Source organism: Gobio gobio (genome assembly GCF_949357685.1).
Source record: "Gobio gobio genome assembly, chromosome: 14".
NCBI classification, from domain to species: domain Eukaryota; kingdom Metazoa; phylum Chordata; class Actinopteri; order Cypriniformes; family Gobionidae; genus Gobio; species Gobio gobio.
In genome coordinates, this window is record NC_137107.1 from 31883334 (window position 1) to 31899275 (window position 15942).

Below are 15942 nucleotides of genomic sequence, written 5' to 3' on the forward strand. Positions count from 1 at the left end.
TAAGAAGAACACTAGACAATGGCCACTCTTGAACAAGAAGAAAAGCAGACTTCAATATGTTCATTCATTTGGATAGACCTGTGGAGTTCTGGAAGAATGTTTTATGAAGTAATGTGACCAAACTGGAACTTTACGGACCCCTGGATCAGCGGTATGTCTGGTGCAAAAAAGACAAAGCTTATAAGCTGAAGAACACCTTCTCCATGGTCAAACATGGAGGTGGTCCAGTCTTGTTGTGGGGGCGCTGTGCTGTTGCAGGAAGTGGAAATCTTGGCTGAAGGACATCGTGAATTTGCGAATATCAAGCCCTTTTGGCAAAGATGGTGATGCCTCGGGTGCAGAGACTGAAGCTTGATGACCAATGGACTTTCCTGAAGGACAGCCATCCCAAATCTACTGGTCAGGGATCAGTAGAATGTTCTTGAGTGGCCTGTACAGTCTTCAGATTTCAATACCATTGAAAATATTTGGAAGAATATTAAGAAAGCTAAAGGTTATCAGTGATCTGGAAGCTTTTCAAGCGAGGAATGGGCAGAGATTGCAGTAGAGAGGTGATGGAAGCGTCTAAGCACTTACAGACAGCGTTTATGGTTCTCGGCAACAAAATGTCTTGCAGGTCAAGGGGGTTGAATCATTTTGACTGCAACTATAAATGTATTTACTGTCACTGCAAACAGTACTTTTGAACAGTAGTGTAATGAACTCTTGAGGAATTTTCCAGATTTGAAGCACAATTGATCACATAATCTCGAAGTCCATGAGCAGAACTGTATAGCTGGCTTCTAATAATCTAGTAATCTGAATGTATTACTTCTGGATGGAGATAAATTCTGATTACAAAATCTACATCTGCATGTTAAAACAAACTGTGATTGGCCGCTTTTTATCAAGTAAAATAAAACTGTGCGCTCTGTTTGTTTTTGTTTTTTTGTGAACAGAATAAGATACTGTACAAACTCGACCAGGGGCCAGTTGCATAAACATAGCCTAGCAATTAGTTAGGTCTTTTTCAGATTCAAATGAGCCCTATCTACCTTTTTACGTAACTGACTGAAAGGAAAAACGCACACAGGCTCACACAGTAAACATTCGTGTATACAATGAACATGTCCAGTACTAACTGAATGTTTGCTAGAGGGCATGTGTGTTAAAGATGCTGACCTGCGCATTTAAAGGTTGAGGTGGAACACTTTCACCTTTCTGATGGACAGAAAATCAACACATATCAAGCCCATCTGAACTGACATTCCTTTCCATTCAACCTGACTCATGCCCACATTTATAAAAATAAATAAACAAACAAACAGCATGTACAAACTCGTTAATGGCTGTCGAAGGAGATATAAATCCTGTTTGTAAGACCTGCTAACCACGGGTTGAGGTCAGCCGGCACGGCTCTCAATTCCCTGTTTCACTTGCCAGTTATAAATCTTGGCTCAATCTCTGTTGCAGAAAGCGTGATTGGACATTTAACAATGTTGTATTCATCAAGGGTGTAGAGTGAGTTTGCCGCTCTGGAGAATTTAATCTCTCTGTATCCTTTGGCTTGGGCCAACACAACCACATGTCCACCATTCAGTTTAAAGACAGAGCCAAATGCTTCTTTTCTCCTGTTTTTTCCTGTACTGTATCTCTCGGCTTTATCCACCAGCCAGACAGTTCGCCGGTCCCTACTCTCCACTGATGGGACTTAAGAGACCATGGAATCTTGCCACGTGAGAATCTCCCAGACATGTGCCGGCGTCTCAGGAAGCGTGGCCAGAGAAGAAACAGGTCACGGTGGGAGAAGTAGAATGAGAGCGGCTGACAGCATCGTGACACACTGCATTATCTTTCCTAGACCCCTCATCCATTTCTCTTTTTTTCTGTTTCATGGCACACACTTCAATTCTGCCTCAAAAACAACATATTGTCATGCAGCAGATCTCAAATGATTTATTAGCGATGCGCACTATGAGCCTGTGCATTAAATGACACATGCAGATGTGCATTCTAATGGTTATTTCACAGAATGCATTGTGCGATATATACACATGGGCTTTTATCTGGTATTGAGCAGAAATACATGATATCATCTACACGTTTATCAATCGCTGGGACTCAAGGGAGAGGGATCAGAGTCTGTCTTGACCCATTTTGTATTGTCATCATCTTCAGTGCATGAGTGCAATTTTTAGAGACAGATGACGCCCTCGGTTGGATAATCCAAACATTTTTAATTCCAGGGAAATGAAGAGAAACAATGAGAGAGAGAGAGAGAGAGAGAGAGAGAGAGAGAGAGAGAGAGAGAGAGAGAGAGAGAGAGAGAGAGAGAGAGAGAGAGAGAGAGAGAGAGAGAGAGAGAGAGAGAGAGAGAGAGAGAGAGAGAGAGAGAGAGAGAGAGGAGAGAGAGAGAGAGAGAGAGAGATGAGAGAGAGAGAGAGAGCATTCTGTTTTGGTCTGCCGGGGAAAGAAACACTGTATGCATGAGTGGCAAAAGAATTCAGTCAAATCTATAATGAGGATCTTGATGGAATAAATCTCTGACACAAAATCAAAGACAGACGAATATTGATGTGGAGCTGCATGGTGCTGCCAGTAGGATAGAATAGAATAGAATAGAATAGAATAGAATAGAATAGAATAGAATAGAATAGAATAGAATAGAATAGAATAGAATAGAATAGAATAGAATAGAATAGAATAGAATAGAATAGAATAGAATAGAATAGAATAATAAGTAATATTATATGTGAAATGCAACGCTTAATAGATTAACCGATTTTGTGTCTATTGAAATATGAATGAAACAAAACATTTATCTACATAAATGAACATTAATGATCTGTTAGACAGTAGAATAGTATCACTTCTAAATATTAATGAATAAGAAATTTTTTAATACTAAAAAATATTATCTAATGCTTAACGGATAAAGAGTTTGTTAAAATATATACATATTTATAGAAAATATTTTGATTAAATTTACAATAATAGTTTGATAAATAGGGATGAAAATGAGCAATATTATATAAAACAATATTAATGAATATTTTTAAAGAAAAAATTTAAAACAAAACATTTATAATGTATTTTAATGAGTAGAAATCAATAGAAACAGAACAATTTCATAATAATGTTCATTATTGAGTAATATTACGTATATAATACCTATTATATAATGTTTGGGTAAAATAGTCAATAATATATTCAAATATATGCTAGAAAAAAAACTTTTCTAACTATATGCTGTAGATCTATATGAATAATCCATTAAGCAGAATAGAAAAATAACCACTTCATTGCATTCATTAATAAATTATACTATTAAAAAAATGACATTATTCATAGATTATAGCGTAATAGAATATAATAGTTTTGATAGAACAAACACGGTTCTACAAAACAATAATAACTGTTTGTGCCCTGTGTACTCTGTGTGGTGTAAATTTCCAAATGATTTTTTTTTTCTGTTGGCATATTAGAAATAACGTTTGTTGTGCTGCACAGCACACGACACTTCATAACTTGTGATGTCTGATGAGAGCCTGAGCTAGACAATGTAGTCTAGATAGCCTCCAGTTGAAATAACTTTCTGGTGAAAAGAGAGCAAATCTCTGAAGGGTTAAAGACTTCACTAATTTTCAATCAGTGTGTGGATTATCTATCATAACCTCAGGGGTCTGAACTCAATCTTGGAGAGAGTAGTGAAGTGGGGCAGAGATTTTTCCCCGGATAAAATCAATCTCTTCGGGATACCAACCTTTACCTCCCTTTACTGCTAACACTGAAAGCGAATGTCCATTTGAGTCAGGGCCGGGGGCAAAGTAAACCCTTTCAGAGCTGAACGAAGAGCTGCAAGGATATTGGGGGCTCAGGTGGTATATGGGGCTCAGCTGCTGGTCAAATGTATATCTCAGACCAGAAGCAGGGTTTCTCAACTTCCCAAAATAATCAGCACAAATCAAAGGGAGATTTCACACCAGGTTCGATTGACACCAGAGTTTGGTTCATTTGGATGATGTGAATGCTGCTTTGCGAACTCGAATGAGCACCTGCGTACTGTACCCGAGTCTGCATCAAAAATGCAAACTACAGTACAGTTCACTGCAGATATGAACGAAATTGTACTAAATTGCGAAAGTGAGCCACTATTGATGACGTTTAATTCAATAAAACTGTGTGTTCTCACTCACTATATTTATGCTAGCCTTTAGCAGAAACTGACTCCTGCGTTCTTTAGAAAATTTGCAGTATATTCGCGGCAGATTTACGCAAGTGCCATTATGTGCTGACACCAAAACCAAAGGTTCAAAAACCAAAATATAAATGTGAGGTGAGCAACACTTCTCCTGCATCGTCATTACCATGTAACGGGGTAAAAAGCTGCTGCTTTGATTAAGCAAACGCACCACGATTTGGACCGCAATAATAATATATATAATGTGATACACCCATAATGTGAACCCCATGTAATGTGAACACAATCCAGCGGGGCAGGGAGAGCAATCAAACTCAAGTTTGTAGCAGGCAATCGAACCAAGTCTGAAAGCACCCAAAGTCTCAAATCTAACCATATTGTCAAAAGAAAATCTAAATTCAACTACTCTATTTACTTACAATATGAGTCAGAATCCAATTTACCTCATCAGTTCTTGAGGACATTTTCCTTCAAAACAAATGCAAACAAACTTCTAAGAAAAACAACAGTTTTGTCAACACAGGAAAGAATAGTACCTTTAGTCCAAAAAAACTATAATAGCAATTTCACTCATTTATGTGTTCTTTCTACATTGATGTGGGTTTAGACTTAGAAAAAATTGATTGCACTGTGTGTTTTTGTACGATAGAGCTCTCGCTGTAATATGTACACTTCTGCCCAAAGGACTCAAGTAGTTATTAGGTATTTGTTTTCTTGCTCCATTAAGTTGATGCATTATTTATGGGGAGAGAAGCCACACAAACAATGCAATGTTAAGAAATGAATGCAACCAAATAATTTCCCCATTATTTTGCCATTTATGGAAGAGTGCCCTTGAAGCTCCTCCAGTTGGAAAAGTGAATTGAGCCGGCACAAGGTTATTACATTCTGGTAATCTGTATACTGAGTGGGACCGTTACATTCTCTTGGTTATAAAGTGGCATGACTGTAGTGTTGCATACTTTGTTAAATATAGGCTAAGCTTCTAGGGCATTTGACACATCTGTTGGCCACACTTCTCATCCAAATGGGACATCTCAATCCTCAACGCAACTCCTTTTCATCGTATTTTAGCCTGACCAAAAGTCTCTTCCAGGAAAACAGTTGACGTTTGTTGTGCCATCTGACAAAACCATATAATCCTGAAAAGAGTAAATCCAATTTCTTTACATTGCATTATGTGTACGGATTATTTATTTTTTGCAGAGTTCCAGATAGCAGCATGTGAAATGATTATAGCCTAAAAGTCAGGTTAAATCTATCAGTCACTTGTTTATGCTATACTTTGTAGTAAAGCAATTTTCTTTTATTTAAAATACATGCACCTACTCTCATTAAAGGGATAGATCAACAAAAAAATGAAAATGTTTGGACCAAATTTGGACCCCACTGACGGGCAAAAAGAGTTCAAAATATCAAAAGAAGAAAGTAATTCATACAGGTTTGGACCAACATGAAGATGAGTAAATAGTTTTTGGGTAACTATCCCTTCAAGCAAAATTGCCAGATAAGATGACATCAACCTACCTGAGTATGAAATGTTCAACTGGTGATGTACTTGATAGGAAGACGTAGAAAGTGGCGGTGTCTGTGGTCTTCAGTGGTTTCGAGGACGTCTGGATGATTACGGCTCCGCCGAGACGCAAGCGCATAAACGTAGGGTTTCCTGGAGGTGATCGCAGGAGGTTTACAGTCCCAATCCTCTTCATGGAGGTTCCATAGATCTGCCGTCCCAGGTCACCATGCTGTGGACCCTTTCTTATTTTGCTCTCTTGCGGGACACACTGTCCACTGGGACTGGGTCTAATCTGGTAGTAAAGTTCAGCAACATTTCCTCTTTGATCACCTCTCTGCTCCCAACTCGACCGGCCTCCTCCAGGGTTGAACCACGCTGGCTCAGGCTTCAGGTGCACCAAGCAGAAGCCACCATCTGCCGAGATGGAGCAGCTGTCCCTGACCTCCCTGGATTCCCAGAAGGCGTATGCTGTAACACAAACGTGCCCTGCTTCATTCTGCCCTGGGATGTTTTGGATAGCCCCCTCGCTTATATCGTCCCTATTACTGGTCGCATAAAACAACACATACAAGGCAGGTGTAGATGATCGTACTTGACGGGCCAGAATAAACGGTCGAATCCTGGGGCCAGTGTGGATCATATGCAGTGGTACAGACTGCTCCAAAGACATGGGACCATAGCTGACATTGATTGCCGGCTGGCCATTCAGTCCAGTGAGGATGAAAGGTTGCCTTTGTGCCTGCAGGCTGGAGTTGTCCATTGCATCCTGACTTGTCTCTCTGAGGAGGAGGTAGTCTGCATTGATGATTTGAATGTTCACACTTGGAAGAACGGTGAGAGAGGACAGGGAACTTGGGTCATCTGACAATTCCACAACCTTCATTCCTTGAGGACACAATGAATCAAATTAGATTAGCATAACAGAAAGACCTACCTATGAAGAATTAATGGTATTTTCCAGTAGATGTTGTACACATCACATGACCCTATACTGGACTCTACAGTGCATATTCAATTTTAAATTGGTTTTGTTTCAGGGACCTAATTTGAACATCAAGTAGCGACCCAACACCAATACCATAATTGTTTACAATACCACATTAATTTCAATGGTTTTATACTCTTGGCAGACAAATTTTTTTTGCACAAAAACATTTTGGTTGGCACAAAAAACTAAAAAAATAAATGACACATGTTTATCTCCATTGCATTTGAGGCCATACCTTATACCTTTCAAAGTTTTCTTTAGAATATTCCAACTCATTTCAGTTAATCTATTTTGCTATCCTTATTTTGTATGATTAATGTTATTTCCAATGTATTATTTGCATTCCTTCCTTTCAGAACAGATCTGAAATGCATGTTTGAATCACAACCTACCAGTTGTGAATGATTGTTCTGTTATATAGGGAGCTGTACTATTAAAACCTTTCATTCAAAAACGCTATAAAAGCAAGGTTATTTTCATAGAATATTATGGTTGGTAAATATGCTATCAAAATGCTTTTTATGTTTCTAGACAGCTATACCTCAGTGCTCTTGCAATTGCTACATTGAAGAGTTGTATTTTGGAGAAGTCATTTTCTATGTGGTATTCCTTCCTCATTCAAAGAAAAAACGATTGGTCTAAACCTGTCAGCAAAAACCTGCCATTCTGTTGCTGTTTGAACCTCTAGCCAGTGTGCTAGTCTAATCTTTAGTAATAATCTTTTCAGAAAACATTTCCATAGATGTCAAGCCCACAAAATATTTGTGTTATTTCAATAGCAAAAAACACAACATTTCCCCTGTTGGTGCTAGATGATTTGGAATGAAGCAACGCAGGGGGAGGCAAAAATAGTCAACATCACTCTGATCAGGTGTACTGTGTGTCCAGACAAGCAGCTTGTCAAATCACTCATCTGGGAGATGCTTTAACCTTTACCTTTTGACAGGCTGCAAGGGCTACACTGCCTTCTGATTGCTAAAGTGCAGCAATGAAAAGCTGAAGGTTGATCTTGACATGCTGTGCGTTTTTGGAGGAGTTTGTCAAATGCTGGTTCGTGTGTCATACGTGAATGTGATTGCTATTCCTAAAAGAAAATCCTTCTAGTGAGCCAACAACAAATCACAACAATTTAGCTACGTTTTACCATCGCAGGAACTTTCCCCAGGAACTAGGGACTTTGGGGTGGTACTCTTTGTGTTTCGACCGCAGGAACAAGGGTCTAAATCAAAGGGATAGTTCACCCAAAAATGAAAATTAGCCCATAATTTACTCACCCCCAAGTCATCCTAGGTGTATATGACATTCTTCTTTCAGACGAATAAAATCAGAGTTATTTTACAAAAGTCCAGGCTAATCCAAGCATTAGAATTTGATTCATTGTTGCCCTGTTTTTGGTCGGCTGAAAGTTTACTTGATAATGTTTTAAATATGGATATTTTCTTACACAAACGCATTGATTCGCTTCAGAAGGCCTTTATTAACAACCCGGAGCCGCGTGGAGCACATTAATTGAAGGACAGATGCATTTTTTATGGACTTCAAAAACAGAGCAACTATGAATCCAATTCTAATGCTTGGATTAGCCTGGACTTTTGTAATATAACTCCGATTTTATTCGTCTGAAAGAAGAATGTCATATACACCTAGGATGACTTGAGGGTGAGTAAATTATGGGCTAATTTTCGTTTTTGGGTGAACTATCCCTTTAAGTTCCGGGTAAAAATTTCCCCCTCAAAACGTCCCTGCTTGTGAGGTAGAACTTATTCAAAGTTCAGGAACTTTCGGGGCTGGGACTTGGGCGCTAAACATGCAAATTGGTTGAGTTCTCACACAGCATTTTATTTCAACCTAAAAGTCTGTTGCGGTGCGTGCAGTAAGAGTTGTTTGCTATTCGAATCAACAATGGAGTTTAAAGAATGGACCGATGACGAGGTTCAGGCTTTATTAAGTTTATATGCGGAGGACGAAATCCAGTGGGAAGTGGAAAGTCATGCGCAGTTCCACGTCACCGGACTAATCTTCACAGTACTTTAGACCGCGATGAAAGACAGCAATAGGTCTGGGGGAAAAAAAGTTCCTGGGACAAATTGTTCCGGGTAATTTTGGTGGAAACGGGGCTTTAGAGAAAACCTTGATTATATTTGTATGTATTTAAATATACATTCTGCTAAAATACTGCACATATTGCATTTACATTATATAAGGTATCCGAATAGAGGCTAGTGTTAATTATGCTAACACTTAAACTGAGAAAAAAGGCTTCAGAGTTTCGTGGAATTGTGTTGTGATAGAATTTTTGATTGATTTGATTTTTCACACTCAGTTTTCTCTTAATCTGAGCATAGTTGAGCCAAACCCATCTGTCACAGGACAGATCGTATAAAAGAGACTTGATTTTGCTGTATAGCCAAAGCCAATGCTGTTTTACACTCTAGAAGAGCCGGCATGCTATATTAATAAAAATATGTAATATAATAAACTAGAAAATATGACAAATTGCCAAAAAAGTGACGGAAATGGCTAAAGGGGTACCCAGAGAGTGTCATTTTTCTTTGCACTTGTTGGCCTCTAAATAAAAGCTTTTGTAGTTTTTAGCTTGCAAGTGGTTTTATCTGCTTGCATTTGACCTTACACACCTGACACTGTATGTGTACCTGGAATAGTTGTTAGTATAACAGACGCTGTAAATAGTGTATAAAAGCTTCCATGCACAACTCACAAGATGACACTTGAAGGTGATAAACTTCCAATTAAAAGAAGAACATATAAATAAGGTCAAAGCACTAAGCAGAGAGTTCTTAGAGCAGATCCCTGGGGTGATAAAATATAGCATATTGTGTGAATTTATAGACAACCCCTCACTTCTGTCAGATAGTAAGGAAATCAAATCTACCTTAATTTATGTTTTCGGTACACTATAACAAATCGAACTGACATTAAAGTTCAGTAAAGAAAAGTAATAAGTAAATAATCTACTGATAATGTCTTTAATGTGGCTTTAATTTCCAGTCTGCTAAACAGGTTATCGCTGTCTAGCAACCTACATGACGTTAATCCATGCGATAAATCATCCTACTGGAATCCAATTGACTAAAAATAGGAGTCAAATAAACGATACAGTATATTTGAATCTCAGACTAGGAATCTCATGTGTGAAAGTGATGTTTCAAAGTAGGTTAATGGCTGAGCCCGAGGGGGGGAAAAGGACTAGTGTCAGTGCAGTGTCTAAGAACATTAGACCAAACATGTTTGCACAGCTCAAACTAGGACTGAGCCTCTGCACTGATGACAAGCCTATTTGTCAGACTCTCTCATTTTAAATTGCTGCTTTTGGCATTACTAAAAACTCCACAGCATATCATTTTCAAATTAGGAGCTTTTCAAGAAGGGTTTTATTCAATGTGAATCAAGACAATTGATGAAAATTTTCCTACTCTCAGTTGCACTATTAAAAATCATGGCACAGACTTCAAAACAACTGTGATCAAGTTTGAAATCCACTATTGAATAATCCACTTAAAGTAATAACTAAGCAGCTATTTGCATTCTGCGATTAATTATATAAGCAACTTGTTATTAAATCTATATTTACTTTTTATGCAAAGCAATATTCATAGCCAAAGTAACATTTATATTAATGTGCTCAGCTGATGCTTGCTTAAGTGCACTTACAAAAAGTTACATCCAATAAAGTTCACAACTCAGGTTACAATTTAAATATGCAAATAACTGATATTAATGCACACTTTTTCAGAGGTCTTTCTCTTATTCTGAAATCATCCATGATAAATGAGAAGACATGGCTATTTGTAGCTGAACAATTGCAATAAAGTCCTGCATAGTCTGATGCATTATATGATATGAAATTATATAGAAATGTTCAGCATGTGAGAGGTCTTACCTTCTCCACAGGATAGACACAACGCTATAACCATCGACAACATTGTGCTCGTCTGCACAAATCAGTCCAAACTGGAGCCTAAATTACTTTATTCCTCTAATTCATTCCTTTAAAAAAAGAAATACAGTAAAAAAAGAAAGAAAAAATCAAGGAAAGAAAGTGACCATGCTGCCCTCACATGAAAGTAAAAAAGAGATGTCAATGTATAAAACCAGCCTCAAGCTGGATCATTGAAGAGTTTGAAAGAAACAAAAACATGTAAAAGTTAAAGCTTTGCGCTGTACCGATTCACGTGCTGCTGTTTCTGGACCTCAAATTCATCTGAGTCTGAACGATTAGATGTCACGAGCGTAATCCTCTGCAAGTGAAATACATGTGTCAATCTCGCCTGTCAATGTTCTCTTCACTGGCATGTGAACCGACAATAAGCAACATCTTACTTAAAATAGGCTATGATCCTTAAACAAGCGACAGTCCATTTTAACATTTTACAGCATGCAATGTTTACTTATTGTTAGGAATAAAGTAGGCATAGGTAGCCTAGTTGTTGCATGGTAGGCTATACGGTTGCGTAAATGTAAATGATCCAAGCGTAAACTGTGGGGTATAAGACTAAAAATATGTAAATAATATTGTTTTACTTAAACATTGTGTCCGGTTGTTCAGCAGGTGTGTTGTGCAGGCAGCTCACAAACACTTCAGTCGCTTTAGATGAGTGATGTGGTGTAGCGCGCAAGCCCACTGTTGACGGTCAAAGTAGTCGTAAGCTAAAGCACACTTCAGCTACGCTCAGGGAAACTGGACATTCTCAATAAAGGCAGGCCAGCGCAGCGTGACATAACGTAAGTAAAAGTTTGCTTTAAGTTGTTCATTTAAATAAATAAGTGTTACACGTTGAACTTGTGCAAATTGTGGAGTGCGCGAGGCTAATTCACACGTTTTACTCTGGTGAAAGTAATGAATTGCCTACTGTAGATTGTAGACACATACCTCAGTTTTAACATTTCCATTGTTGGTGCCAGGCCCCATAGGAAAGAAATACACTTTACGGGCATTTTGTTACACTAAATTGTCAAACAATGGAACCTATAACTGGAATATAACAATAGCTATAACTGGAACCTATAACAGCCCAGCCTTGACAATTGTCTCAAAATTTGTCACGACTTTATCATGGTTACTGCGACTTTTTATTATGTTGTACAGGATCTATTTGAAATACAATAAAATATCATATAATTAACCCTTTCATGCACGAATGATGATAATCTCAATCAGGATTTTTTCCCCCCCTATGTGTGTTTTATTGCTCTTAGGGCATGAGAAACAAGATTTGAAAAGTATTTTTTTTATATACTTTGTACTCTTTTATACAAAGAGATGTTCAGATGTCCACTAGAGTGGGCAGCATGCATTATGGTTTAAACCCAAGATATACTCTATTAACCTTAATAAAGTAATAACACGGCAATATTGTGTGTATTTAACAAACCAATCAATAAAATTGAACATGCATTATGTAAGCAGATTACTCTTTGATCTAACGGTTAAAGTACAAGCAACATGCATTGCGTAAACAGATTACTTTTTGATCTTACAAGTAATGCATTACAAGTAATGTGCGTTACGTAATCAGAATTCTTTTTGATGTTACAAGTAATGCACCACAAGTAACGTGCATTACATAATCAGATTACTTTTTGATCTAACGACTAAAGTAACACATTACAAGTAACGTGCACTACGTAATCAGATTACTTTGTGATGTAAATAGTAAAGTAATGCATTACAAGTCAAATACATTACGTAATCACATAATTTTTTTGATGTTAATGCAAATTACATTTCTAATTACATTCTAATAACACAAATACATTTATTTGCTGTCAAAAAAAGTTACTGCAGATGAAGTATTTTCAAAAACAGTCAGTGTCACAGTAATAATATGAATTGTAGCTGAAATATAGCTATTGATGCATAATGTCCACTATAGTGGACAGATGGTTCATCAAAATTTTCTCCCAATCTAAAATCAATATTTGAAAATGTAACTATGATATGACTCATTAGATATTGCTTGATGCTACAAAAATATGTTTACCTGCAAGAGTCAAGTCAAGTCAACTTTATTTATATAGCGCTTTTAACAATGTAGATTGTTTCAAAGCAGCTTTACAGTGTTAAACAGGAAAATAATGCAGCATAATTTTATTCAGCTGTATAGCCATTCTGGAAAAATTTCAAGTATCATACAGTGACAGTGTGGGCTTTAGATCAATAATTTGATCAGTAATTTAGTTTAAATGGTTAATTTAGTTTATTATTTAGATGTATTTCGATGTTTAGTTGAAAAATTTAGTGTCCCCAACTGAGCACGCCAAGCCAGAGGCAACAGTGGCAAGGAAACCAAAACCCCATTAGGTGACCTAATGGAGAAAAATAAACCTTGGGAGAAACCAGGCTCAGTCGGGGTGCCAGTTCTCCTCTGGCCAATTAACAAACAGCGTATTATTATTATTATTCTGGCAGTTTTACAGCTCGGAGGTCATAATAGATCAGAATATTCGAGGGACCGGGGGCAACATGCTGGAGACGGGTTTATTGAGGATGATGTTGATTAAATAATTATTAAAGTGCAATATTCGAATGATCGGAGGCAACACGCTGGAGACGGGTTTATTGAGGATGACATATCGATTTAAGTATTATTTAATTGTAATATTCGAACAATCTGAGTCAACACGGCAGAGACGGGTTTATTGAGATGCCGTGTCGATGAGGCAATTGCAGGGGGAGTCTAATCACGGTCTCCCAGACACTTCGGGGTCCTGTGTTGGTCTTCTCTGGGCGCAGGTCCACCATCTGAACTGGATACGGCCCGGATCCGGCTGACTGCAGTAAACCTCGGGATAAAACAGAGAGACTATCATTAGCATAGATGCCATTCTTCTGATGATGTAACGAGTACATCAGGTGTTATGGGAAGTGTTCCCGGTTCCGGCTGACCTAGTTAATGCAGCCTAACAATCATTTCATTGAAAAAGTGTTTTATGTGTATGCCACAGTAAAGAGATGTGTTTTTAGTCTAGATCTAAACTGACAGAGTGTGTCTGCTTCCCGAACAATGTTAGGAAGACTGTTCCAGAGTTTAGGTGCTAAATAGGAAAACGATCGACCGCCTGCAGTTGATTTGGATATTCTCGGTATGATCAACTGGCCAGAATTTTGAGACCGCAGTAGACGTGATGGAGTATAATATGTTAAGAGCTCGCTCAAGTATTGGGGAGCTAAACCATTTAGTGCTTTGTAAGTAATAAGTAAGATTTTAAAATTTATGCGATGTTTAATAGGCAGCCAGTGCAGTGTTGACAGAACTGGGCTAATATGGTCATACTTCCTGGTTCTAGTAAGAACTCGAGCTGCTGCGTTTTGGACCAGCTGGAGTTTATTTATTAAGCGAGCAGGGCAACCACCCAGTAGAGCATTACAATAATCTAACCTTGAGGTCATGAACGCATGAACTAACTGTTCAGCATTTTGCATTGAGAGCATGTGCCGTAATTTAGATATATTTTTAAGATGGTAGAAAGCAGTTTTACAGATGCTAGAAACGTGGCTTTCAAACGAAAGATTGGTATCAAAGAGCACACCCAGGTTCCTCACTGACGACGAGGACTTGACAGAACAGCCATCAAGTGTTAGACAGTATTCTAGGTTACTACTTGTGGAGCTTTTTTGTCCAATAATTAAAAATTCAGTTTTTTCTGAATTGAGTTGCAGGAAATTACCAGTCATCCAATGTTTTATATCAGCTATGCATTCCGTTAATCTTGTGAATTGGTAAGTTTCTTCAGGGCGTGAAGAAATATAGAGCTGAGTATCGTCAGCATAACAATGAAAACTAACGCCATGCTTCCTAATGATATCTCCCAGTGGTAGCATGTACAGGGTGAAAAGTAGCGGTCCTAGCACTGAGCCTTGTGGTACTCCATACTGAACTTGCGATCGGTGTGACATATCTTCATTTACTACTACAAACTGATAACGGTCGCATAGGTATGATTTAAACCATGATAATGCAATTCCACTAATACCTACATAATTTTCGAGTCTATTCAAAAGAATGTTGTGGTCGATAGTATCAAATGCAGCGCTAAGATCGAGTAACACTAATAGAGAGATACAGCCACGATCGGATGATAAGAGCAAATCATTTGTAACTCTGACGAGAGCAGTCTCAGTGCTATGATACGGTCTAAATCCTGACTGGAAATCCTCACAGATACCATTTCTTTCTAAAAAGGAACATAATTGTGAAGACACTGCCTTTTCAAGTATTTTTGACAGAAAGGGTAGATTTGAGATTGGTCTATAATTGACTAAATCTGTAGGATCAAGTTGCGTTTTTTTAATAAGTGGTTTAATAATAGCCAACTTAAAAGTTTTCGGTACATATCCTAATGACAAAGATGAATTAATGATATTAAGAAGAGGATCTATGACCTCTGGTAGCATCTCTTTTAGCCTAGTCGGTATAGGGTCGAGCATACATGTTGTCGATTTTGATGATTTAACGAGTTTAGCCAATTCTTCTTCTCCTATAGCAGTGAATGAGTGTAATTTTTCCTCAGTGACACTACAATGCTCTGATGTGATGCTGTATTAGACGGCTGCATGGTTAAAAAAAATTTCCTAATATTATCAATCTTACATGTGAAGAAGTTCATAAAGTCATTACTGCTGTGCTGTTTACAATCATCAGAAGTTGAAGCTTTATTTTTGGTTAATTTAGCCACTGTATCACCTAGGATAGAAGGAATGGATGGATATTCCGGAGCAACTTGCCATTTCTGACTGGCCATTGGCCATCTTGGTTTGGAGGGGGAAAAAATAGATATACAACAGCTTGCCACTTGGTGGCAATGTATAGGATGATGCACAAGGGTCCACTGTAGAGGTTGATGTGCAACTATGCCATCAAAACTCATGAAAATGCTTTTTCCACTGCAGTGACCACTATGCATGAAAGTTAAATATCATTTTGCGGATTAATTTTTTTTAAAGACACACACACACACACACACACACACAAACACAATCGACTACACCTTTTGGTTAGCACCCCCTACCATGGCGTCACGTGACATTCGCGCTCCATCCATGACCACAGAGAAAAGCCTTAACAGCATTTAGAACTTCATCCCATTGAGAAAAAAATAAAGCTTTTAAATACTGAAAATTCATACTTTGTGATATATAGGCTAGCATTTATATTTAGCTTATTTTCTCTTTTTTTGTGGAAAATTTAGCTTACATGAAAATTGAAACGTTTGAGGTTGATTCTGGGAAACAATTAG

The 15942-nt window shown here is 37.9% G+C and overlaps 1 protein-coding gene across 1 annotated transcript in view; it reads right to left on the reverse strand.

Annotated features, from left to right (window-relative positions):
* The window catches only part of LOC307137026 (transmembrane protein 132D), a gene marked incomplete at both ends in the record, with an annotated part of 29191 nt that extends 18563 nt beyond the window's left edge, over window positions 1–10628 (reverse strand). The window contains 2 exons of the mRNA XM_079834506.1: window positions 5708–6581; window positions 10586–10628. Of these exons, the coding sequence (XP_079690632.1) occupies window positions 5708–6581; window positions 10586–10628 (917 nt within the window). The remainder of the gene's footprint in view (window positions 1–5707; window positions 6582–10585) is intronic.
* Window positions 10629–15942: the final 5314 nt, after the last annotated feature.